Raw genomic sequence first — 27,221 nt, 5'->3', positions numbered from 1 at the left:
GTCAAGACTGACAGGCTAACAATAACGGTAAAAGTAAAGTGGCCATAGTCCCAGATGATCATAGACTGCTTTCCCCTTCGAGGAGGAGAGCTAACTGGTGCTGATTTAACCTGAGTATAACCACACCTCGGGCGAGGGGCAAGGTTGAGAAGGCAGGGCCACATGGCTAACCTTAGCTGGTACAAGAATTGAACCTGCGATGTTGGCCTCGCTCTGCATCACAATCAAGCTGTCCAGCCAACTGAACTGAACATAGAACATAGAACAATACAGCGCAGTACAGGCCCTTCGGCCCACGATGTTGCACCGAAACAAAAGCCATCTAACCTACACTATGCCATTATCATCCATATGTTTATCCAATAAACTTTTAAATGCCCTCAATGTTGGCGAGTTCACTACTGTAGCAGGTAGGGCATTCCACGGCCTCACTACTCTTTGCGTAAAGAACCTACCTCTGACCTCTGTCCTATATCTATTACCCCTCAGTTTAAAGTTATGTCCCCTCATGCCAGCCATTTCCATCCGCGGGAGAAGGCTCTCACTGTCCACCCTATCCAACCCCCTGATCATTTTGTATGCCTCTATTAAGTCTCCTCTTAACCTTCTTCTCTCCAACGAAAACAACCTCAAGTCCATCAGCCTTTCGTCATAAGATTTTCCCTCCATACCAGGCAACATCCTGGTAAATCTCCTCTGCACCCGCTCCAAAGCCTCCACGTCCTTCCTATAATGCGGTGACCAGAACTGTACGCAATACTCCAAATGCGGCCGTACCAGAGTTCTGTACAGCTGCAACATGACCTCCCGACTCCGGAACTCAATCCCTCTACCAATAAAGGCCAACACTTGCAGCCCTCTACCAACAATAACAATTTGGTAACTGAGTCTGCCCAACACCTTTGAAACTTTGCCCAGCACACAACCATTGGTCATTGAGAGGAGGGGTTTGTGTGTGTGGTGAGAGCGGATGGAGCTGGCAATGAATCAGTTAATGAGAAAGAAAAATAATCCAGGTGGAGGAATTAATCAAACTGATGGATTCTAAGATCCTACTCCAGAGGCAACTGATGGCATCTTGGTTCTCTTGGACTGAGCTTTGGAAGCAAAATTAATTTTCATTGCAGTTCGAAAAGGACAGAAGTCTGCAGCTCATGTTATGATTTTAATCAACTTGTAGTAATTCAACATTTCATCCTACTTTTGGTGATGCTACTTATCATGGGGTGCAGGATATCTTAGCAGGTGTACCCTTTCAAATCACACTGTGGAGGAAATGTACGTGTGTGACAGAAAACATTTCTAACCCTCATCCATATCATTCTTTAAAATTGAGAAGTCAAGGTGAAAGATCAGGCTCCAAAGTACAAAGCACCATTAAGGTTGAAATGAGTGGATGAGTTAAATCAAGAAGTAGTAGTTGGGTGGTCAACAAGCTGTGCTTTCACATGAGGAAGGGAGAAAAGGGTGGTAGCAGGTTCAGCAGATGAGAAAGAATAAGTGAGGGAAGACTACTACCTAACTGACTTCATATAATCCCGGCAGTGTAGAAGGAGGCCATTTGGCCATCAAGTCTGCACCAACCCTCTGAAAGAGCATCCTAGTTAGGTCCACTCCCCCACCCTATATCTAACCCCACCTAACCTGCAGATCTTTGGACTGTGGGAGGAAACCTGAGCACCCAGAGGAAACCCACGCAGACATGGGGAGAGCGTGCAAACTCCATGTACAGTCCACCTAAGATTGGAATTGAACCCGAGTCCCTGGGGCTGTGAGGCAGCAGTGCTAACCACTGTGCTGCCTGCTGTTCTCTGGTTACTCCTGCCCAACATTAACATCATGCAGTTTGGCAAGTGTTTGATTGTGAGACTAGCATTATCCTGCAGGATGTTGGTCGAGCTGCAACATGCTTCGTCATCTTGACTCAAAGAAAAGATTTGGTATCAAAAACTGAAATATTTGGTGTCTTTTTTTCAACTGAAGCTTTTGATACTGATTTTAAAAAATATTAAATGAAATACTGTACAAACAACATGGTTGTGCAGATGTAATTAATTCCTATGCTGGGTTTCGACTAGACGCTGTTGATGGCTCATGCCCTGCGGAGAATCTTGTACACAACGTGTCAACCGGCGGACTGTCAATTTGCATTTGTCACACGTAACCCCTACAGACCACCGAGTGAGCTCTTCTGCCATCTGTTTGTCACCACACAACCAAATGAGGTGGGTAGGTAATATTAAAAAGTCATTGTGAATCAGATGATAAAAATCATCCATTTGTCCAATCAGACGTTTTGAAAAAACATAAAACGTGCTTTATCTTCTGTACTAAAAATCCTCCAATTTATTTTGAACTTAAAAAATATGGCTGCCCAATGTCTCAGTACTGAAAACCTTCAAATGGGAGAAGGGTTGAATCCTGGACTGAGTGATCCCCATCATAATTTGCAAAAATCAGTAGAACCCCCCCCCAACACCTGCGCAGCCCCCTGCCCCCTCATCCTATAAATATCGCTGTTTGGCTGAGAACAGGTAACTCAGCAAAGAGCATGAAACAAACTTGGAACCTGCTTGCTCTGTATAATTTCAATTATCTTAACCGACTGCATGAATAGATAAGGTTGCTGCTGTGTTTCTAACACCCTGCTGTTTTTTCCCCATAAAATTCAATCACTGCTTGGGAAAAGAGGGGAAGAATGAGAATCACTTTCTCTTCCATGATCACACATTTTGTCAGTGTATGTTAGGTGTTCTGCAGTGGAGAGTAATTTTAAGGCAGACGTTTCTCATTGTATACAGTTGAGTTACAGCGGTAGGAAGATTTATGGAAATGAAAGCTGTTAGCTGACTACAGTGAATTGCTGCTTAGATCAGCCTCAGTGAGAGAAATGCACAAGAGCAAGATGTCTTGCTAAGACTGCCTGATGCAGTAATTCTGAAAATAGGATTTCTATTTCCATGATTGACAGAAGTTAGTTACATCTTATAATTAATTGGAATCCTGTGACCCAGTATTGGGGATTACACAGTTTGGCGTGTGAAAGTACTAGAGCAGTTTATAAGGTTTCTGGACAATAAGATTACACAAACAGCATTAAATTCTTACTGCATAGAAATTGTTTGCCAGTGTTGCAAACCAAATAATTATTATTTTTGCTGTTGGTGTTAAGTAGTTTGTTTCAACTGCCTTCCTGATTGGGCTATTATTCAGTAAAGTCAAAATCAACGGGAATAATTCTCCCATGCCCTTGCCGATGGGATCAATGGCAGATGGTGGGGGCAGAATTTGGTAGGAGACCCAAAAATCAGTTTCACCAAGGTGTGAAACTACAATAGGATCTTCCGATGCTGCCTGCCATGATGGATTGGGAATCCCACTGGAGGCTGGTGTAAAACTGATTTGCAGCCTGCTGAAGAGATGCAGATGAAGGCCCGACCAAAAGTATTCCCCCATGCCCAAATCTCCATGACACCAGCAGAAATGATGCTGTTCCAGAACACGTCAGGATCAACAGAAATGCAAAAGTCGGGATGTACGTGAATAAGGTCCAGAGCTGCCTCTGAAGTTTGGGATGGAGGCCGCCAGCAATCCTGGACCTGGACCACCACAGCAGTGGGTGGGGACAGCATCTATCAGGTGCATCTTCCAGCTTCAGTTTCATTGAGGAGGTCCATTTTCCAGCCTCAGAGTGTTCCTGGAAGTCACACTTTTTTCAGTAGGCCCATATTCTTTCTTCAAAGGTGGGTGAGTGATGTCACGTGTCTTTTAAATATGACACCCACACCTGCCACAGGAGGTGTCGTAAAACCCCCAGGGACAGAAGATATGGTCTGGTTTCCTGTCACCCTCCACAGCGGTAAACACTCACTGTCCCCGCAACCGGACTTAGCCAGGTGGGAGAATTCCACCCAATAAGTAAATGCCCCTTTCTAATTTTAGGTTGTGTGATATTCCCTATTCGTTTGCAGAATACTGCATTATGAAAGATTGTTACTCATGACTAAGAAGGTACAATTAAACACATTGGGCACCAGAGGACAGCCGGGAATAGTACAGCAGCAAATGACCACTTGGAAAAAGTGTAAGGATAGTTGCAGGAAGCCTTCAGTGGATCCCTTGAAAATCTCTAAACTTAGAAGCACTATCCTAGGACAATGACAAGGGCCTCAAATAGTTATCTTTGGCTGAAGGGAACTTTATTTCTTTGTCAGGTTGGCAGAAGTTTTCTTAAAATTTGTTTTTGGGAGAACTGATAAGTCAGTGGGCGAGATTCTCCACTCCCGCGGGGGTTGGGAGAATCGCCTGGGCTGCCAACATTTCCCGGGACGCCGGTCCGACGACCTCCCGCGATTCTCCCAAGCGGCGAGAACGGCCCCGTCGAGTTCTGCGGGCCGGAGAATCGCCGGAGACACCCAAAATGGCGATTCTCCGGCACCCCCGCTATTCTCAGGCCCGGATGGGCCGAGCGGCCAGGCCAAAACGGCGGGTTCCCCCCCGGCGCCGTCCACACCTGGTCGCTGCCATTGGGAACAGCGCGGGAACGCTGGGGGGCAGCCTGCGGGGGGGGGGGATCCTGCACCGGGGGTACCTCAAATGTGGCATGGCCCGCGATCGGTGCTGACCGATCGTCGGGCCGTCCTCTCTGAAGGAGGACCTCCTTCCTTCCGCGACCCCGCAAGATCCGTCCGCCATCTTCTTGCGGGGCGGACTCAGAGAGGACGGCAACCACGCATGCGCGGGTGACGCCAGTTATGCGGCGCTGGCTGTGTCATCTATGCGGCATCGCCTTTGCGCGGCGACAAGGCCTGGCGCGTGTAGATGACGCGGCCCCGATCCTAGCCCATTGTCGGGGCCTGAATCGGTCAGGATCGGGGCCGTTTCGCGCCGTCGTGAACCTCGACGGCGTTCACGACGGCGTGGGCACTTCGGCGCGGGAGTGGAGAATCCCGCCCAGTATGTTTTCAGTGCTTTAAGAGTCAATTACAAATTGGATGCAAGACCAGGTAGGGGTGGCAAGTTCCCTTTCCTGGAGGACATTTGTGAACAGGTTTTGTGTATATGACCATTGTTCAGCTTTTATGGTTCTTTTCCTGCTGCCAGCTCACCAATTATTAGATATATTGAATATAAACAGCGGTGGAGCTGGAGGTGGGGATGCTTCGAGAGCAGCAGAAAAGACTCTTGGAAAAGGTGGAAGACCTTGAGAACGGGTCCCGCCAACAGAATCTAAGAATCGTCGGGCTTCCTGAGGGAGCTGAGGGAGCAGATGCAGGAGCATACGTGGCGGGTATGTTCGAAAAGCTGCTGGAGGAGGAGGCATTCCCCCGACCGCTGGAGGTGGACAGGGCGTACTGGGCGCTTGCCAGGAAGCCAGGAAGCCGCGGGCGGGGGACCCTCCGAGGGTGATGGTGGTGAGATTCCACAGGTTCCTGGATAAGGAATGTATTCTGCGGTGGGCCAAGTGCACGCGAAGTTGCAAGTGGGAGAATAGCGGGTATACCAGGACCTGAGCGTGGAGGTGACGAGGAAGAAGGCAGGCTTCAACCAGGTCAAGGCGATCTTCTTTAAGAAGCAGGTGTAGTTCGGTGTGCTGCACCCGGCGCACTTGTGGGTCACGCATGAAGACCAACACCATTATTTTGAGTCGCCCAATGAGGTGCTGGACTATGCCAAAAGAAAAGGACTGGTGGGAGCTTGAGAACTTTTGGACTCAGTGACAATATGTTGGCCTATATTGGGCCCTTTTTCTTTTTCTGGGTTTTTTTTTGTTTATTTGTTTTTTCATCTCTCCCCCCTCTGATTGTCGGTGGGGCTGCGGTTGAGGGGGGGGGTGTTTTTTCCTCTTTTACTGTTGTTAAAATTGGCTATGTTTTTTCGTATTGCTTTGTATAAGTCTTCTCTTTGGAGCTCTGTTAAGGGGAGAGGGCAGTGGGGAGAGAGGGGGGGGGGAGAGAATCGATTTTTCGTTTTGTTTTTGTTTCTTTTCTGTTTGTGGGGTAGATGTTGGTAATTGTTCTTCTTGTGTTGTAGTTTGGGTAATTATACTCTTGTGCACTTTGGTGGGATGGAGACGTGCCTGTCTGGGTTTCGGTGGATGGTGCCTTTGATCTTTGTTTTAGCTTGCTGCTGGGTGTTGGGGGACGGCTGGATGAGGAAACTTGTTTGTAGGAGCGGGGGAAGGGGAGTGAGGGAACAATGGGTGGGAGACCTCTTGGCGCCCGAGGTGGGAGGACACCAAGCTAGCTAGATTAGTTTATTAGCTGGGTTGAGATTTATAGTAGTGTTGCTAGGGGAGGGGGGGGGTTGGGTTCTGCTGACGTGGGAGGGACTTCGATGGAAGGTCACTGAGGGGGTCGGAGGTGGGGGCCGCCCCATGGCAGGCCGGAGGAGATGCGGCGCACGGGCTAGAGGCGGGCCCAAGAAGTATGATGGCTGACCGGCGGGGTGGAGGGGCACTGGTGACGTCGCCCTGCCGTTCCCGCCGGCGCGTTACTCCACCAGTCCGGTGGTGGTGGCGACCCTGAGAATCTGGGGGCAGTGGAGGAGACATGTGGGGGCAGAGGAGGCATCGGTGGGGTCCCCAATCATAGGTTTGCCCCGGGGAGGATGGGTGGGGGGTTCCGTATTTGGCGGAGAGCGGGAATAGAGAGGATGGGGGACTTGTTCATAGAAGGAAGCTTCCCGAGTATGAGGGTGCTGGAGGAGAAGTTTGCGTTGGTTGGAGGGAATGATCTCCGTTATTTACATGTGCGGGACTTTTTACGGAGGCAGGTGCCAATCCTCCCACTCCTGCCATTAAGGGGGTTTCAGGATAGGGTGGTTTCTAGAGGATGGATAGGGGAGGGGAGGGTCTCAGATATATATATAAAGAGCTTATGAGGTCATAGGAGATGCAGACCTAGGAGCTGAAGCTTAAGTGGGAGGAGGAGGAGCTGGGGGGGTGAGATGGAGGAGGGCCTGTGGGCGGACACGCTAGGAAGGGTCAATGCTACCGCAACATGTGCCAGGCTTGGCCTGATCCAGTTTAAGGTTGTTCACCGGGCTCACATGACGGTGGCCCGGATGAGCAGATTCTTTGGGGTGGAGGACAGATGTGCGAAGTGTGCGGGGGGTGGCCAGTGAACCATGTCCACATGTTTTGGGTATGTCCAAAACTGAGGGGATTTTGGCAGGGGTTTGCTGACACCATGTCCACGGTATTAAATACGAGAGTGGCAATGAGTCTGGAAGTGGCGATTTTTGGTATCGCAGGACCCGGGAATCCAGGAGGTGAAAGAGGCAGATGTTCTGACCTTTGCTTCCCTGGTAGCCCGGAGGCACATATTACTAGCATGGAGGAACTCAAAGCCCCCGAAATCGGAGACCTGGCTTTCAGACATGGCAGGCTTCCTCTGCCTGGAGAAAATTAAGTTTGCCAGGAGAGGGTCTCTGTTAGGGTTCGCCCGGAGGTGGCAACCATTTGTCGACTTCCTCGCAGAGAATTGGACGTCAGCAGAAGGGGGTGGGTTAGGTTAGTGTAGCATAGGGGGGTAAGTTAGGTTAGTGTAGCGTAGGGGGGTAAGTAATGGCAGGACCTGCGGGAGAGAGTGGCGGAATTTGCACAATGTATATATATTTTTTTCTTTTCTTGTTATTTATATTGTGGATTTTGTTGCTGTTAAACTGCCAAAGAAAATACTTCAATAAAACGTTTCCTAAAAAAAAGGCAATGAAAAAGGCAATGAAGGGGCTGGTGAAGGGTTTGGAGTACACAGAACTCACATGAGTTTGGTCACCTGGATAAAGGTGCAGTGCCTCCTCACCTTTCTCTCGCAGGCCCACCTCACTCTCAGCACAGGCCCGCTCCTGCTCCTCCCCTACAAGCTCAGGGGCTCTCTCCTCAAAAGAAATTAGGATCCTCAGCCCGGGCTTCTCTCGCTTGCTGCAGTTGTGGGCAAGCTTATCCTGTAGGAATACAGATGGGGATGGTGTAGCTGGCCGCCTAGTGTGTCAGATATCAATGATACTGGGTATAGATATAGAACATTACAGCGCAGTACAGGCCCTTCGGCCCTCGATGTTGCGCCGACCTGTGAAACCACTCTAAAACCCATCTACTCTATTCCCTTATCGTCCATATGTCTATCCAATGACCATTTGAATGCCCTTAGTGTTGGCGAGTCCAGTACGTGTGGACACTGCTTGTTAGCAGGGAGGAGTTCTGATAAGGAGTGCTAGGGGGTGTCAAGAAACTTGTGGGAGGTCGGGTGCTACAGACCTGTGAGGTGGCAGGCTGCTGATGCACTATTACCATTAAATTCTCTGTCCCTACTTGTTCCACTCTGCTTGTCTTTACCCAAATCACTAACTGTTCTATTGTCTCGACTTCACCTGAAGCCTGTAATCAGAGTTCTTGACCCTTTAAAGAACTCGAATGCAGGATCAATCTGGCTGAATCATAGAATTTACAGTGCAGAAGGAGGCCACCTGGCCCAACGAGTCTGCACCAACCCTTGGAAAGAGCACTCTACTTAAGCTTAAGCCCGTGCCTACCCCCTAACTAACCTTTTGACACTAAGGGGCAATTTAGCATGGCCAATCCACCTAACCTGCACATCTTTGGACTGTGGGAGGAAACCGGAGCACACGGAGGAAACCCACGCAGACACGGGAAGAAAGTGCAAACGCCACACAGTCACCCGAAGAAGGAATTGAATCCGGGACTCCGGACCTGTGAGGCAGCAGTGCTAACTACTGTGCCACCATGATGCCCTACTTCATTCTTTTTTTTACTACTAAACAATACTAGATCTGTATTGCCCAAATTTGTGATCTTGACATCATATCAGCCAGTATGACATCAGAATAATGCCTGATCAATGAGTATTGGTGCACGGAGCAGGCCTCTGGTGCTGGCGACCATGGTGCAGCCTGACGCTGTTAAACACGGGTATGTCTTCATCGCACCATTAGAGGTAGTGCTACACTAATAGATTTTTCACCCACTGACTTACACAATGTGCAGACCTAAATAATGTCTGTGCATAACTTGAGGTTTACTATTTTAATTATTTTAACATTTAAAAAAAGGCTGGAAATAGAACATTTGAACTTAAGCTTTCTGTCAATAACACAAAGCTTATTTAAGAATATCAGAAGAACAGCACATCAACCCAGTAAACAACCACAACCCTCCAACCCCCCCCCCCCATCCGACACCAACCCCCCCAAAAAAAGCCCTGCCCTCCCCATTTTAACCCTCTTACCACCCCACCCCCTAAGAACCCCCCCTCCCCTCTCCCTGTCGCTGACCCCCCAATTCTCCTTGAAGAAACGGCTTCCACCTCCGGGCGAACCCCTAGCAGAGCGAATTAAACCTTTTCCAACCTCAGGAATTCTGTTGGATTGCGCACCCACACCCCTGCTTTCGGCAGCTCTGAGTCTCGTCACCCCAGCAAAATCCGTCTCCGGGTTATCAGGGAGGCAAAGGCAAATACATCGATCTCGCTCCCCTCCAGACTCCCGGGTCTTCTGACGCACAAAATATCACCATCTCCGGACTCAGGACCACCCCCACCCCCAGCACCTCAGACATCATGTCCGAGAACCCCTGCCAGAACTTCCTCAGTCTTGGACAAGCCCAGAACATGTAGACATGATTCGTGGCCCAACCCCTGCGCAATGCCCACATCTATCCTCCACCTCCACAAAGAACTTATTCATCCTCGCCACCATCACGTGGGCCCTATGCATCACTTTAAACTGGATGAGGCTGAACCTCGCACACGACGAGAACGCGTTCACCCTCCGCAAGGTCTCCACCCACGTCCCGGTCCCCACCTCTCCTCCCAGCTCCTCCTCCCATTTGCGCTTAATATCCTGCACCGGGCCACCCTCCCTCTCCATCAATGCCTTCTAAATAGCCAACACTTCCCCTCCCCTATTTTGTCCTCCGACAACAGCTTGTCTTGCAACACTGGAGGCGGCAGCTCCGGGAAGGTCGGCACCTCCCTTCTCACGAAATCCCGAACCTGCAGGTACCTAAAGCCATTCCCCTTCGGCAACTCATACAATTCCTCCAACTCTTACAGCCCCGCAAAGTTCCCCCCTATAAACGAGTCCCTGAAGTACTCAATCCCCACCTGCCGTCATCCCCGAAACACGCATCCAGCCCCGCAGGCACAAACATATGGTTGCAAATCGACGCCCACAACGACGCACCCTGCAACTCCCAAGTGCTGCCTACACTGCCCCCACACCCTTAAAGCTGACACCACCACTGAGCTTGTGGAGTACCTGGCTGGTGAGAACGGCAAAGGCTCCGACAACGCCCTCAAACTCGTTCCCCTACACGATGCCGCTTCCAGCCGTCCCCAGATCGACCTCTCCTCAACAGCCCATTTCCTCACCATTGCAATATTTGTCGCCCAATTCTTATCGAATTGTAGTCAGAAAATAACCTGTAAAAGCATCTCTTCCTGCTTCTATACCTTTAACTGGTGTCCCCCAAGGCTTTTCCAATGCCTTTTCTTATCCGATTTCTCTTTCACATGCTGCACCAGGGTAACGTCATCTGAAAAAAAGTCAGTTTTCACATGTACACTGACAACATCTAACTTTACTTCACCAAGACTTTTCTCAACTTCTGCAGTTTCCCACAGTTATCAGACTGCTTGTCTGACATCCAGTGCTGGATGAGAAGAAATTTTGTCAGCAATCATGATGTCATATTTGACCCGAAAGATAAGTTTCCAGCCCCATATCTTCACAATTATTGTGGTGATATGCATGTGCACATCAATGTATATAGTGATCTATCAACGTACATAGTTATCAGTATGACCTCTGACCAGTAGGTGACGATAGAGATCCACAATGTGACTGGAGAGATCAGGCAGTTGGTAGCAAGTCGTATATGAGGATAATCGCACTAGACGTAGCTCCAGGAGAATTCACTGAATTCCTTTATTCATTACTGTCTGAATCACAATTCTTTCCACGTGTTGATCTTGTTAATAAATCATCTTACTAGTCAAAGAACCAGATGTTCTGTGTACATCTGTACTGTGGCCATAACACAGAACATAACATGGTACCAATTGTTGAACAATTAAAGATAACAAAGGAGAAAATGGAATGAAGCAGGCTGAAGAAAGAAAAATAAAATTCTTCTGCCTACCTGGTAAACTACGAGCAGCTGAATTGCAACGCAAGTTAAGACTGTGAAGTTAGAGATGGAAGGTCTGAAGGCACCTCACCAGCTTCAAGTCACCGGTAATGTAACTGAGAATTGGCATGCTTTTAAGTAGCAATACGGATTCTATATTGTAACCCTTGGCCTGCAGACACAGCCTGACGAGAGGCGTATTGCGTTGCTGCTCATGGTAGCAGATCCTCAAGCAATTGACATTTATAATACCTTTGCGTTCGACAGCGAAGCGGAAAGCAAAAGCTTTGATGAAGTAATACAGTACTTTGATCGCTATTGCTCCTCAAAGAAAAATGAAACATTTGAGTGTTATCTCTTTCGCACGTGCATTCAGACGGCAGGCGAATTGTTCGATAATTTTCTAACCGACTTACGGTGAAGGCGCAGCCGTGCAACTTTAATACTCTAATGCTGTCGATGATCTGTGATCAGATAGTATTCAGGGTATCAAATAACAAGCACCCGAGAGACTGCTGTGGAACTTCAACTGTAAAACGCTGTCAATATTTATCGTGCCTGCGAGCTAGCTGCACAGCAGATTAGTGCACTCAATCTGAAACATTTTGGTACCAATGTGGCAGAAGACGCCAGCGCTATAAGCACTGTGACGCAGTCAAAAAAGAAATGTGGTCGCAGTGTGGGTGGCCATTTAATGTGGCCGACCGGATCTGCCATTTGTACCAGCAATGCGACAATCAACATTTGGTACGGTGGTGTCCAGCACTTGGGAAGTGTGGCAGAACAAATCAATTTGCGAGGCGATGTCTTTCACATCCAAGAGTTGACCAAATAGGACCAGTTCAAGAAATATGCATCGATGACCAAAGCTGCTAAGGACATGATTTTGGCTGAGGACACGAGTCATCCTTTTAAAAAAATTTCAGGCATCCAATTCATTTTTTCCACTTCAGGGGCAACTTAGCATGGCCAATCCACATACCCTGCACATCTTTGGGTTGTGGGGGCGAAACCCATGCAAACATGTGGAGAATGTGCAAATTTCACACAGACACTGACCCAGAGCCGGGATCAAACCTGGGACCTCGGCGGCGTGAGGCAGCAGTGCTAACCACTGTGCCACCGTGCTGCTCTGACACGATTAGTCCTAACAATCAATCTGGCAAATTTTTCCATAGTGATGTGGATGCGAATGCCATAGAAGATAGATGGACGATTGTTCTGATGGTTAATGGCACACTAATCAAATGTAAGTTCGACACAAGAGCAAGGGCCAACCTCATCACTTTGTCAGCGTTAAAAGCGCTAAAGATTAAATTAAACATGGTTCGTCGGTCAGTACTAATGAAGGACTATAATGGTCATCAGATCACATTATTAGCATGTGAGCACGCAATAACTGTTAAAGATAGAATGTGCATGATTACGTTTTCCATAGTGGAGACAGAGTGCGAATCGCTCATAGGAGTGGAAGCGTGTGAAGTGCTTGGGCTTGTTAAGCGGGTTTACACTGCAAAAAGCATGGCACCCCGCCAGCATGCATCCATAGAATCTATCATAAAGGGCTTTCAGGGGATCTTCCAGATTACCTTGTAAACCTGACAGATTGAATTTGTAGTGAACTGTGGACAGTACATGTCTAAAGTTATCATGCATATCATGTTTTGTAAAGTGCAGTTATATTTGTAAATGATAACACTTCCAAAGGAAGGGGGATGTGGTGATATGCATGTGTACATCATTGTATATAGTGATCTATCAATGTGTACAGTTATCAGTACAATAGGTGGCGATAGAGATCCACCATGGGACAGGAGAGATCCGACAGTTGGTAGTAAGTCATACATGAGGATAGTCCCACTGGAAGTAGCGCCAGGAGAATTCACTGAATTCCTTTATTCGTTACTGTCTGTATCACAATTCGTTAGTTATCTTTCCACGTGTTGATCTTGTTAATAAATCATCTTAATAGTTAAACAACTAGATTTTCTGTGTGCATCTGTACTACGGCCATAACACAAAACAAACACCACCTACTTCTACCTCCGCAATATCATCTGTCTGTCACTGCCACAACTCTGCTGCTGCTGAAACCCTTATTCATGCCCTTTTTTTTACCCCTAGACTTGACTGTTCCAACATACTCCTGGCTGGCTTCTCACATTCTTCCTTCCATTATAGTGAAGTCATCTAAAACTCTGCAGCTTGTTTCCTTTCTCAAACCAAGTCTTGTTCATCAGTAATCCCTTTCTGACCCACATTGATTTCGGATTAAATAATATCTTGATTCTACAATTCCCATCCTGTTTTCAAATCCCTCCCTTTCCAAACACTGTTATCTCCAATTCTGGCCACATGATCATCCCCAATTATAATCATACCACCATCGATGACCATGTCTTCAGCTATGGGATTCCCTCCCTAAACCTCTCTATCACTTTCCTCCCCTAAGACACTCCTGTCAAATCAAGCTTTTGGCTAGCTGTCCTAATGTCTCCTTATGTGGCTCGTTATCAAATGTTGTATCATAATGCTCCTGTAAAATGCCTTGATACTTTTTATTACATTAATGGAATTATATAAATACAAGTTGTTGCACTTGTCATGTGTAAAGATTAATAGTATATAGAAAATCCTGGCTATTTATTAAACAAGTTTAAAGGCCCAGGGCTAGGAGCAGTTTTATACCAGTCCAAGTGTAATTCAGTGCAATGTCTTATTAATGTCATTGAAGTAGGTTGTTTGGACCAGCAATTAATTCGATTAGTGCTTTGAATTTGAGTATTTATCTTCAATCTTCTGTCTAACAGAATTCTTTCCACTGTAGGCGACCATTCTGAATTTGCAGCTGTGTCGGTTGTTCCAGGTTGCTTCCTGTACGAAATACAAGAGAGAGCAACAGAGCAATGTGTCTGCCATTCACCACCCTAGTCAGAAAACACATCTAGAACCAGGTTCTCCAGTACCAACTGTTTCTACAAGACATGTGAGAGAGTGCTATGGAGAGATGGAGGTTTCCTTGAATGTCAGTGCCCTGGTGTCCTTCAAGAGACCGTCACGACAGGAGGAAACCAGACCATCAGAAGAAATAGTAAGGCAAAGTGATTGGATGTATAATAGATGTGCAACAGATTGATATTTTCACAGTGCTGTAGATGTCATTAACTTATCACAAAAAATCTGAAAAGTGTACAATAACAGCAAAAAGATAATGAAGTAACCTATTTCAAAGATAATGAAAATATGTTTAGATTTACAGCTATTACTAGTTTATATTCAACTGGAATACATGTGTTTAGAATGCCCACTAGAACAGATGATTAATTCCCAATTGCTCTCAGGCAGTTAGGCCCTCTTGGTTCCTAATATATAACAGGGCTGGATAAACAGAGGCTCACAATTTCATTCCTCCTGTGGAATAAGATAATTGCTCCAGAGGAGCACAACCCCTTAACAACAAATGTTGCAGTCATCCCACCTCCCGCACAGTCATTGAGAAATGATGCACATTTCCTGGTAAAGGTTTAAACTACCAAATGATCTACTACCTGCAGGATCCTAAAGAAACCATTAGAAGTGTAAAATATGGGTTCTGTACCAGTAAAGCACATGATTCCACAAGAGGTTTTAAGCTATGTGCCATAAAAGGTTGTGAATGTTTCACCTGAAGCTTGCCTTTTACAGATGACCCACTTGAAAGAGGCACCACAACCAAAACATTGCTTTCAGGCCATACATTTTTCTTTGTACTTTTTTAATATCAAATTTGCTTTCAGTAGCTACTAGTTCCTTCAGCATCTCTCATGAACATCTGACTTATTAATTAATGCATTTAATTGCGAGCAGTATGGGCAAATTATATTTTCCTATCCGGTCCTGCCAACTGATCTGGGAGGTGGTAGGATCCAGGAGGGCAGGATCAACTAAGTTTTAAAAAAATTGTTTTTATTCTCCTCCTTTTTCACATTTTCTTCAAAACCCACCAACAACCAATAAATGCTAACGAATACAGTGTTAATCCCCTTATCAACAACAACAATCCCATCCTCCCACCAACCCCAAACAACAGCCCACATGTCAACACAAACATCAAATTTAAAAAAGGAATCAGAAATCACCCATAGTCACCATCAACATACACAGTCTCCCCACCCCTCCAACAACCCCATCCACCTAATGTTCGATGTCATCCAATTCTTGAAAGTGCATAATGAGTAACGCCTCTGAATTGTAGAACCCCTCCATCCTTCCCCTCAGTTCAAACTTAACCTTCTCAAGAGTTACGAATTCCAGCAGATCCCCCCACCACGCCAGGGCACAGGGTGGAGAGGATGACTTCTACAACAGGATCCGCCTTCGGGCGATCAACGAGGCGAAGTCTACAACATCTGCCTCCGCACCCACTTCCAATCCCGGCTGATCCAACATCCCAAATATGGCCTCCCGAGGCCCTGGGTCAAGTTTCACATGCGCCACTTTATGTTTACCCTAAAAACCTCCTTCCAGTAATCCTCCAGCTTTGGACGGGACCAAAACATGTGAACATGGTTTGCGGGCCCCCCACCCCCCACAAACATTCACACACATCTTCTACCCCCTCAAAGAGCCGGCTCATCCTCACCCTTGTGAGGTGTGCTCTATATACTACCTTCAGCTGCATCTGCCCCAACCTCGCGCACGAGGTGGAGGCATTCACTCTTCGGAGCACCTCATACTAGAACCCCATCTCCATACCCTCTCCCAACTCTTCCCCCCACTTTGCTTTGATCCGTTCCAGCGGTGTCCTTTCCTCTTCCAAAATAGCCCCGTAAACCGCTGACACTACACCCCTTCTCCAGGGAGGTGCTCCCTGTCGCCAGCACCTCCTACAGCAATGTGCAGGCCGGATCTACCGGGAAGCTCTGTATCTCCTTCATGGCCATGTCTCGAACCTGCATGTATCTAAACATTTCCCCCTGCTCCAGTCCATACTTCGCTCCCAGCTACGTCAATCCTGCAAACCGACCCCCAAGAAACAAATCTTTAGTGCCCTAACTCCCTTCTCCTCGCATCTCCGAAATTCCCATCCCACTTCCTTGGCTCAAATCTATGGTTCCCCCAAATCGGCATTTCCCTTGACCCTGCCCCCAACCTGAAGTGCTGGCGAAACTGCCTCCAAATTCTAAACGTTGCTATAACTACCGGACTCCCTGAGTATTTCCCCGGAGCCAACGGGAGCGGCGCTGTTGCTTGCGTCTTCATTCCTGACCCCCTACACAAACTCTCCTCCATTCTGACCCACTGTGAATCCACCCCTCTGACCCAGCTCGGCACCTTCTCCACGTTCGCCGCCCAGTAATAATACATCAGGTCCGGAAGACCCAACCCCCCGACTGCCTTCCCCTCTGTAGCAGCACCTTTCTGACTCTTGCCACCTTCCCTCCCCATATGAAAGAGGTAATCATTCCTTCAATCTCTCTAAAAAAAGCCTTTGGCAGGAAGATTGGCAGGCATCAGAAAATAAACAAAAATCGCAGCAACACGTTCATTTTAATTGCCTGTACCCGACCCGCCAGCGACAGAGAGAGACCATCCCATCTTGCCAGATCAGCTTTACCCTCCCACCAAACTAGAAATGTTGTACCTACGGAGCCTCCCTCAATCCCGAGCAACCTGCACCCCCAGATTTCTAAAATGAATCCCTGTTCTACGGAATGGCAGCCCCCCCACCCCTGCCCTCACCCTGCGCCAAGACACTACAAAATACTCACTCTTGTCCAGATTTAATTTGTACCCCAAGAAAGACCTAAACACCCGAAGCAGCTCCAATGTTCCCCCTATTGACACGCTCGGTTCCGACACATATAACAGCAAGTCATCGGCATATAAGGACACCCTATGCTCTACCCACCCCCCCACCCACTAATGGATCAACTAAGTTCAAGTAAGTTCCAGAGGAATAAATCTCCAATGTGTCCTAACTTTTAGAATGTAAAGCACACTGCTCTTTATGATCATGGGTCATGCAGAGCCCCTAAAAAGACTCTCGTGATTCCCCCCACATCCGGGCTACAAGAAGAATATTCACATGGACAAAATGGGTTGCACTCAGGGTAATTTCAGCTAAACCTAATCTCTCTTGCAAACTCCTGGAGCATTGCAAGCGAATCTTGTTCTAATGTCGATCTTGCTTCTCTTCCACCCTTATTCTCCAGCCCCCTTTCCCCTCTTTTCTGTAAATGCTTTTGAAGAAGTCTTGGCATTTTAAGATGTCGGAAGTTGACTTGCCAAAGAAAATTAAAACTTGTTTCAAAATTTTTTAACAAGTTGACTGGAAGTTACAGAAAGATAACGAGGTTCATGTAACCTTTTTCCAGCACTGAATTCACACAGATTTGCATCAAGTCTGAGTGGTTGGAGACAAATGTGTTTTGCAGGATCCAGACTCTCTTCCCAATGAAGGGGGCTGAGCAATCCACAATCTGCATGCACAAACCAAATTCTGGGGCGTCATTCTCCGCCGGCGGGAGTCTCCGTTCTGCCGGCGCACGGGGGTTTCCCGACGGCGTGGGGGTGCCCCACAATGGGAAACCCCATTGACCGGCCGGTGTTACGGAGACTCCCGCCGGCTGGTCGGCGCAGAAATGTGGCGGGGCGGGTAGGAGAATTTCGCCCCTGATTTCAACTCCCTGTAGAAGTAAACAGGAAATTATTGTTAAAGATGGTTATTGGCAATAACTTGTGGATTCTCAGAAATGAATCGAAGTACAGATACCCAAATGAGGATGAATATCTCACTGTAAAGTTCCTCACCAGATTCATTCTTGCTCTAATCTATTAATCATGGTATCAAAATGTAGGAAGAAGGGATTCCTGGCATGACTACCACCATCCCCATCTAATGAAAAAATAATTGATTTAATGGCTACTTGCTTATATTTTTAGACCCAATCAAAAGAATTGGATCCATTTGAAAAATCACTAGAAGACTGTTCATTCTCTTCACTAACGTTAGTGCGAAAGAAAGCCATACGCAACAAAGGGATCAGGTCAGGAGCTTACAGGAGCTCTACTTTCAAGAGACAATTTCAACAAGCACTAGCAGATGGCTGTGAGTATGAAGCATTTGCATTTTACAAAAACTGGGTGTTGGACAGTTAAAGCTAGGACCATCTAGTAGGATTTTCATTATTTCTTAAGGACGCAATCTAATGGAAACGTTTCTAAGTGCGCAAATTAATGGTCACACTGCGCCCGAAAAACAGTTTGTCAATGCAACGTGGCCGATAGAAGACGGGAGACCCCTCTCACAGGATCTACGTGGCTCGCAACGCCTCGCGAGATCTAACACATTGCGAGGCGTTGCGATGTAAATTCTACCCATTTTGGGTGAGATCACTTTATAGCAAACTGCATATTAAAGCGAGACAGCTTGTCTCATTTTAATATGCAGATTCCTGAGTTACCTGAGGCGTGGGCTTAATCTCCCTCGTCTCAGAAACCTCTGGTGAGCGCCGTTCAGATCTCCAGAAACGGAGGCCAGACAAAAAATAAAGAACAATACAGCACAGGAACAGACCCTTTGGCCCTCCAAGCCTGTACCGGTCATGATACCACCCTTGGCCAAAACCCTCAGCACTTCTTTGTGCCATTACCCTCTACACCCATCCTATCCATGTATTTGTCAAGGTGCCTTTTGAACGCCATTAATGTATCTGCTTCCACAACCTCCCCTGGCAATGCGTTCCAGGCACCCACTGTGTAAAATACCTGCCTTGCACGTCTCCTCTAATCTTTGCCCCACGGACCTTAAACCTCTGCCCACTGGTGACTGACACCTCCACCCTAGGAAAGAATGCCTGCCCATCCACTCAATCTGTGCCCCTCATAAATCTTGTAGACCTCTATCAGGTCACCGCTCAACCTCCGTCGTTCTAATGAAAATAGTCCGAGTCTATTCAGCCTCTCTACATACCCTCCAGACCGGGCAACATCCTGATAAATCTCCTCTGCACACTCTCCAAAGCCTCCACATCCTTCTACTATTGTGGCAACCACATTGCCAGATGTGTGGATGGCGAACACATGGTGGTCAGAGCTGCCAGGACCGGCAGAAAGAAAAGCAAATTACTGTGGATGCTGGAATCTGAAACAAAAACAGAAAATACTGGATAATCTCAGCAGGTCTGACAGCATCTGTGGAGAGAAAAGGGAGCTAAAGTTTTGAGTCTGGATGACGCTTTGATAAAGAGTCCTCCAGACTCGAAACATTAGCTCCTTTTTCTCTCCATAGATGCTGTCAGACCTGCTGAGATTATCCAATATTTTCTGTTTTTGTTCCGGCAGAGAGAACTCACCAGGGCAGCCGATGAACTCACCACGAGCCATGGGCTTGCACATAGCCCCACCAAAAGAAGACAGTGTGATGCAGCTGAAGGCAGTATGATGTAGCTGAACTGTGTCACAGCCTCAAAGCTGCCAGGACCCTGTCTCAAAGGCGTCGAACCCAGTCACACTGCAAGTGAACGGGCATCTTCTGGTGATGGAGATGGACACAGGAGCTGCTGTCTCCATTGTGCACCAACAGATCTTTCACCAGCTACATACAGGGATCTTACTACCGACACTGTGAGACACCAAGGCCAGGTTGGTAACCTATACATATGATCTACTGAGTATCGTGGGGACCACCGTGACTCCGGTGACACATGGCAATCGGTCAGGCCACCTTAGTCGTGGTGCAGGGACTGGGACCCAATCTGCTGGGTCGAGACTTGTTACGAGTCCTCCATTTTGATTTGCAACAAATATTCCGGATGAGCTTGTACGAAGTCCTGGGCAAGTACCCTGAGGTATTTCAGGAGGGTCTGGGCAGAATAAAGGGGACCAAGGCTCGTATATACGTGGACCTAGAGGCTCAACCCAGATATTTTAGGGCAAGACCTGTTCCCCAAGCCTGACTCGCCAAGGCTGATACAGAGTTGCAGCGCCTACAGGATCTGCACATGGAGAACCTGGCGCTCAGACTGGTGAATTATTATGGGAAGTTCATCTCAAAGTTGGCCACCCTGTTGGCACCCCTCCACATACTGCCAAAGAAGAACTCCAAATGGGTTTGGGGTGCCTTACAGGAAGAAGCATTCGCCTGGGTGAAAAATCATCTATCACCATTGCAGCTCCTCACCTATTATGACCCAGCTCAACTGCTAGTCGCGACAAAGCTTTGACAAAGAATCATCCGGACTCGAAACGTTAGCTCCCTTCTCTCTCCACAGATGCTGTCAAACCTACTGCAATTGCCCAGTATTTTCTATTTTTTTTCAAATTCCAGTATCCGTAGTAATTTGCTTTTATCTTAAGAAGTGGGAGCCCGTGCTACATAACACCCAACCAGAGATGTTGATGCTTCTGCCTTACAGGAAACCCATCCGAAAGTGGCCCATCAACTGAACAAGCAGGAGGACAATGAGCACAGCTCAGATATGGACACAGAGGCATCTGCGCAGACGTACAATGTTGTGTCTGGAGCCGAGGTTCCAGCAATAGCCCTCCGGAGGTCGGCCAGAAAGAAGCGGTCGACCAACCGGTCGGTATACAGCACCTGACACAAACCCACTGCAGGCAGAAGCTCAGCCTCGGGCAAGCGCGCAGGAGGCCCCCACAGACGCTGGCAGAGGGGAAGCTTTCGGACTTTGGGAGCGAATGCTTCTTCCTGTAAGGCACCCAAAACCCACTTCTGGCGTAGTCCCATGAGGCCCATGGTGAAACCATTATCGATCTCCATGGGGCTCATGGAGTACAAGCTTCCCAGGAAGAGGGCAGAGTCCCGTCCAGATGGGGATTATTACAGCCAAGCATAAAAGCCAGCCCGAAGAGGGACCAACATGTTGGTTGACCCAATGGGGCTGTGATTGTAGATAGTTACTGCCATGGCTATATTATTGTTAAAAGTAAAATAAATCTTTTCCTTCCTACCACTTGCTTCCTTAAAGTCATTAAAGACACCATGGCACAGACAATGGTGGACCTCCAGGACTGGCAGCGCTAGGTAATGCAGAGGATTATGCAGCTCATTCCAGCTGCTCCTTATCCCCTGGAGCCCATCCTGGGGCCTTCCACCAAGGAAACTCTGGCAGTTTTCAGCCCTTCTGAATCCCCCCTTCCTGACACCGGCACATCTTGGAGCAACAAGCAGAACAGGGTGAAACTGCAACAACAGTGATACCCGAAAATCAGCAGGGTCACTCCAGATCCATGCCCACCAAAAGCATCTCAGGTTTCAGGATGCGGAAGGCATCAGGCCACCTCCATCACTGATGTGCATCTTGGGGACCCACCTAGACCTAGCAGTTGGCCTGGTAAGATTAAGGAGTTCTAGGTGAACAGAGTGGGCACAGGTGAAGTTAGGCACCAGTAGTTGGGGTTTACTTGATGATTCATTGTGTTCTCGCCCACTGTTCATGCGCAAAGCTCACATGTGTCCCATCGATGGAAGCAAATCCCACTGCCCTGTCATCCTGAGGGGTCGGGTTGAGGTCAAAGTTGATGTACTCAGTGAGTCGGGCATACAGAGCATCTGTGATCTTTTAGGTTGCACATGTGGGCTGATGATTGTAAGATCTCACATAGGTCACTGGTCGAACCCTGGAATGATCCCATGGCAAAAATGTTCAGGGCTGCCGTGACCTTCATGGCCCCAGGGAGCGGGTGCCCTCCTCCTCACCTTATGGGTGTCCTGCTCGTGAACCTGTCAAGCATCCCCCTGTTACCTGGCTCAGACTCCTCTCTGGGTTAGGCATCTCCGAGTCAGTGGTGTTTGTCTGCCTTCAGCACTGTGATGAGAATTATAGCCAATTCTACTGGCTCCATCCTGAAACAAATCGGTAATTTGGGAGAGATGAGAGAAAGACATAAAGTTAGGTGCTCCATCCTGTTACCCTCAACCCTCCCAACAACCCTTGTCCTCCTGTTCCAGGAAGCCGACTATCCTAACCAGTCTCTGGCAGCCAGCACTACCTCAATTCTCTGCTGTCCATGACACTTTCATCGATTGACTGGCCATGGTCATTGACCTCGTCCCTCAGAGTCGCTGGGGGCTTGGGTCTGGTTGTTCCCTCCTTTAATATCAGCAGCAACGGGGTTCATCATGTGTTGGGGCAAATGGCATCCATGTGAATCTTAAAAAAAAAATTTAGGGTAGCTGATTATTTTTTTTCCAATTAAGGGGCAATTTAGCGTGGCCAATCCATCTAACCAGCACATCTTTGGGTTGTGGGGGTGAAACCCACGCAGTCATGGGGAGAATGTGCAAACTCCACAAGGACAGTGACCCAAGGCCGGGATTCGAACACGGGTCCTCAGCGCTGCAGTGCCAGTGCTAACCACTGCGCCACATGGCTCCCTGCCCATGTGAATCTTGAGGGCTGTTGGATCCCCCAGGACATTCAGATGGCTGCGGTTGCGAGGCTCAACACTGTCATAGCATCATAGGATCCCTACTGAGCAGAAGGAGGCCATTTGGCTCATCGAGTCTGCACCGATCCTCCAAAAGAGCACCCCACCCAGGTCCACTGCCCACCCTATGCCCGCAATCCAACTTAACCTGCACATCTTTGGACTGTGGAAGGAAACCTGAGCAGCCGCGGGAAACCCATGCAAACAGGGAAAATTGTGCAAACTCCACACAGTCACCCAAGGCCAGAATTGAACCTGGGACCCTGATATTGTGATGCAGCAGTGCTAATCACTGTGCCACATATCCCTCCTGATGCCCTGCCATTTCTGGGCATGAACCGAATGACATCAGCGGGGAGGGTCCAGGAAGATCGCGTTCGGAGTTCTTGCCAGTGCAAATGTTGTTTTCGGCTTCTCGTGAGATTTAGAGTCCTTTTCGGGATTTGCACCCACGGCGTTTTGGCCCGGAATTCACAGTCATGATGACTGACTTAAAAGGCAAACAGCCTGCAAACTGTGCTTTAACCGAAAAAAGGGTGAAAGCTTGAGTCAGATTAGAAATTTAGAAGATGCTTTGGTATAGATTCCCTACAGTGCAAAAGGAGGCCATTCAGCCCATCAAAACTGCACCGACCCTCTGAAAAAACACCCTCACTGGACTAAAACCATTAGATCTCATTCAATTTCACCCTCATTTTACACCATCTTCTCCCTCAGTGTGAAAAAAAAAAGTTTGCCATGGAGTTGCAAGATATTTCACTTCCTTAAATACGACATTAATCAGGCAGGCTCTTGCCCTTCTGAACTCATATCAGTTTACTAGGTTACCTTCCAGGCAATTCAAGCCTTTGATAATCAATTTTAATATTTAACTTGAAAATTATGCCAAATGCCTCTATAGCTTCCAGTGTCTGACCTTCCAACATTATTTGAAGATGAGCATCATGTTAGCCTGTTTCAAATCTACCAGTTTACTTCCATAATGATTGTCAGCTTCTCACACCTCTCATCCCTTGTCTCTTCATAGCTGGACTGTTGATAGAATTAGTTAATTAGTCTACTAACTGGCCTAACTTCACTTACCATTTTAGTCCTATTAACATTTTTTTATGGTTCTCATTTCTGGTTTGTTTACTTTTACTGTTGTGTTTTGTCTATAAGTTATGCTTTTATTTCAGATCCCTCTTTACCCCTCTCTGATCATCTTTGAATGTGACATATCTTTCTATATTAAGTATCTCAAATTCAGCCAGTGGTCATAGACAGCAGGGTGTGACTGCAAGTGAGGCAGGTAGAGGGATCCTCAATTCACAAACAGAGGAGCCTCAGCTCTTGATCTTGTCCAACAGATACGAGATACTTGCTCCCTGTGTGGATGAGGAAAAGGGCTGTAGGGAGGATGAGCTAGCCGGCCACTGCACCGTGGTACAGGAAGCCATTCAAGCTGGGGGAGCAAAAAGACAAGCGGTAATTGTCGGGGATTCAATAATTAGGGGGACTGATAGCATCCTTAATAAGCAGGACCAAGAGTCCTGCATGACATGTTGCCTACCCGGTGTCAGGGTGAGGGACAATTCTAACCGGCTTGAAAGGATATTGGAGAGGGAGGGGGAGGATCCAATTGTTGAGGTCCACGTTGGGAAAACAACATAGGTACGACTAGGAAAGAGGACCTGTTTGGGGAATATCAAGAACTAGGAACAAAATTAAAGGACAGGTCCTTAAGGAGTATAATCTCTGAATTATTACCCAAGCCACGTGCACATTGGCATAGGGATGAGAAAATCGGGAAAGTAAACATGTAGTTAAAGGAGTGGTGTGGGAAAGAGGGGTTCCATTTCATGGGGCACTGGCAACAGTATTGGGACAGGAGGCATATGTATTGTTGGGACAGTCTCCACCTGAACCGATCTGGGGCCAGTGTTCGTGTGGAAAGGATAAACAGGGTGGTCACAAGAACTTTAACTAGCAAATGGAGTGGGGTGGGTCAGAAGTCAGTACTGTTCCAAAAACAAGTAACAGGGCAGTGAGTAACCAAAAGAGAAAAATAATAAACAAGCAAATAAAGCATCAGTGCTGAAGGACAAGTTCGGGGATACAGCCCAATTATGTGTTCTATATACTAATTAATACACAGAGTGTAAGAAATAAACTAGATGAACAAACTGCAGGTGCAAATGCAAATTGAAGATTATGATACAGTAGCTATCACGGAGACATGGCTACAGGATGGTCGGGTTGTAAATGCAGTATCAGTAACTATGAAATTAATGGGCAGCACGGTAGCACAGTGGTTAGCACAGTTGCCTCGCAGCTGCAGGGTCCCAGCTTCGATTCCTGGCTTGAGTTACTGTCTGTGTGGAGTCTGCACGTTCTCCCCGTGTCTGCGTGGGTTTCCTCCGGGTGCTCCGGTTTCCTCCCACAGTCCAAAGATGTGCAGGTTAGGTGGATTGGCCACGTTAAATTGCCCTTAGTGTCCAAAAAAGTTAGGTGGGGTTACTGGGTTAGGGTGAAGGTTTGGGGTGTTATTTCCAAGGATCGGTGCAGACTCGATGGGCCGAATGGCCTCCTTCTACACTGTAAATTCTATGTCTATTGGAATTAAAGAGTGACATATCACTAGGACCTGATGGTTTCCACCTGGGAGGGTTAAAGAAAGTAGGGGAGCACATTGTAGATGACCCAATTATAATCTTCCAGAGTTCCCTAGATTCAGGATTGGAAAATTGCACACATCACTCCACCTTTTAAGAAGGGGGGAAACCAAGGAACTACAGACCGGTTAGCCTAACATCTATGGTGGGGAAATTGCTGGAGTCTGCAATCAGGGATGGGGGTAACAGATCACCTCGAAAAATGTTGGCTGATCAGGGAGAGCCAGCATGGATTTGTGAAGGGAAGTTCATGCCTGATTAATCTTTTAAAAAATAAATTTAGAGTACCCAATTCATTTTTACTAATTAAGGGGCAATTTAGTGTGGCCAATCCACCTACTCTGCACATCTTTGGGTTGTGGGGGTGAAACCCTCGCAAATACGGGGAGAATGTACAAACACCACATGGACAGTGACCCAGGGCCGGGATCGAACTTGGGAACTCGGCGCCATGAGGCAGCAGTGCTAACCACTGTGTCACCGTGCTGCCCCCATGCCTGACTAATCTTATTGAATTTTTTTGAAGAGGTGACTAAATAGTAGAGAGTAAAAATAAATGGCTAGGGATGTTATTTATATGCACTTGGAAGGCATTTGATAAAGTCCCACATAAGAGACTGTTAACTAAGGTGGGAGCCCACACAGTTGAGGGCAAATTATTGACATGGTTAGGAAATTGGTTGAGTGGCAGGCAACAGAGATGGGGATAATGGGTAAATACTCTAATTGGCAGGAAATGACTAGCGGTGTACCACAGGGATTTGTGTTGGGGCTTCAATTACTCACAGTATTGGACTATGGCATAGAAAGTCATATATCTAAATTGGTGATGATACAAAATTAGGTGGCACTATAGTCCCGAATACAGTAACTTCATTGCAGTGTTAATGTAAGCCTACTTGTGACACTAATAAAGATTAATATTATTATAAAATATTATTATTATAGACAGCCGAGATGATAGCATAAAATTGCAAGGAGATATTGACAGGCTAGGTGAATGGGCAAATTTGTAGAAGATGGAATTCAATGTAAGCAAGTGTGAGGTTATCCATTTTGGACCAAAAAAGGATAGAGCAGAGTACTTTCTAAATGGAAAGAGGTTAGGTACAATAGATGTGTAAAGAGACGGGGGTTCAGGTGCATAGATCCTTAAAATGCCATGAGCAAGTGCAGAAAGTAATCAAAAAGGCTAATGGAATGCTAGTATTCATCTCTAGAGGTTTAGTGAGGGCCACGAAGAATCCAGCACGCGTTTTAAGGATAAAAAGTAATAACATTTATTTACAATAGCATATATACATAACAGCAGCAGCAACTTCCCTTGCTGCACACTTCCTTCCTGCTGGTTCCTAAACTGGCCAGCTTTATTTATACTCGGAGTTTACTAATGGTTTCTCCGCCCCCCCCTCATTGGGGAAGCTCATACTCCCACAGGATTGTGGGATTGTCATTAGTCCCCAGCCAATGGTAAGCAGGCAGGTTATAACATCCCTCTCCCCCAAAGTCCAAGGAATCCACCGAAGACCCTGGCGAAGGAGGGCGTCGGACTCGTTTTGCCGCAGGCCGGACACCATTTGCATGCGGCGCTGGATCAGGCGGCGTGTAACGAGACGGAGACCGGCGCTTCCGTGATGAACGGCGCAACGGTTGTACATCCATGGCCCGTGGACCCGAGGATGCCCCCTCTGATGCATCCTGTGTCTCCATCTCGGAGTCAGAGTCCGCTGCCTCCGTCATGTCAGCGTCTCTATCTCCATTCGGTTCTGTAACGACCTGCGCAGGCTTCGAGTGAGGCACCAGTGGAAGATTGTGAGGACCACCTTCCCTTGTCTCTGGTCTCTGCGGCTGTAGAAATGAGCTCCGGGGGCGGGGAATCTTTTGAGGGGATAGTCTTCTGGACCGAACGTGGTCTACTTGTTTGCGCTGGAGACGACCCTGGGCTTGCACCTGGTAAGATATAGGGCCCGTTTGGTGAAAGATTA

General features: G+C 47.4%; 1 protein-coding gene across 2 annotated transcripts in view; it reads left to right on the top strand.

Annotated features, from left to right (window-relative positions):
- Positions 1–27,221, top strand: part of sh2d5 (SH2 domain containing 5) — a 118,180-nt gene that overhangs the window by 19,746 nt on the left and 71,213 nt on the right. The window contains exons 4-6 of one of the 2 annotated variants that reach the window (XM_072478511.1): positions 2,079–2,225; positions 14,016–14,240; positions 18,074–18,239. In XM_072478511.1, coding sequence (XP_072334612.1) covers positions 2,079–2,225; positions 14,016–14,240; positions 18,074–18,239 — 538 coding nt within the window. Of the gene's footprint in view, positions 1–2,078; positions 2,226–13,976; positions 14,241–18,073; positions 18,240–27,221 lie in introns of both variants that reach the window. The other variant, XM_072478509.1, reaches the window with a different exon arrangement.

Source organism: Scyliorhinus torazame, chromosome 16 (assembly GCF_047496885.1).
Source record: "Scyliorhinus torazame isolate Kashiwa2021f chromosome 16, sScyTor2.1, whole genome shotgun sequence".
Taxonomy (NCBI): domain Eukaryota; kingdom Metazoa; phylum Chordata; class Chondrichthyes; order Carcharhiniformes; family Scyliorhinidae; genus Scyliorhinus; species Scyliorhinus torazame.
Note: the sequence above shows the minus strand (reverse complement) of the source record. Positions and strands in the feature narration are given on the sequence as shown.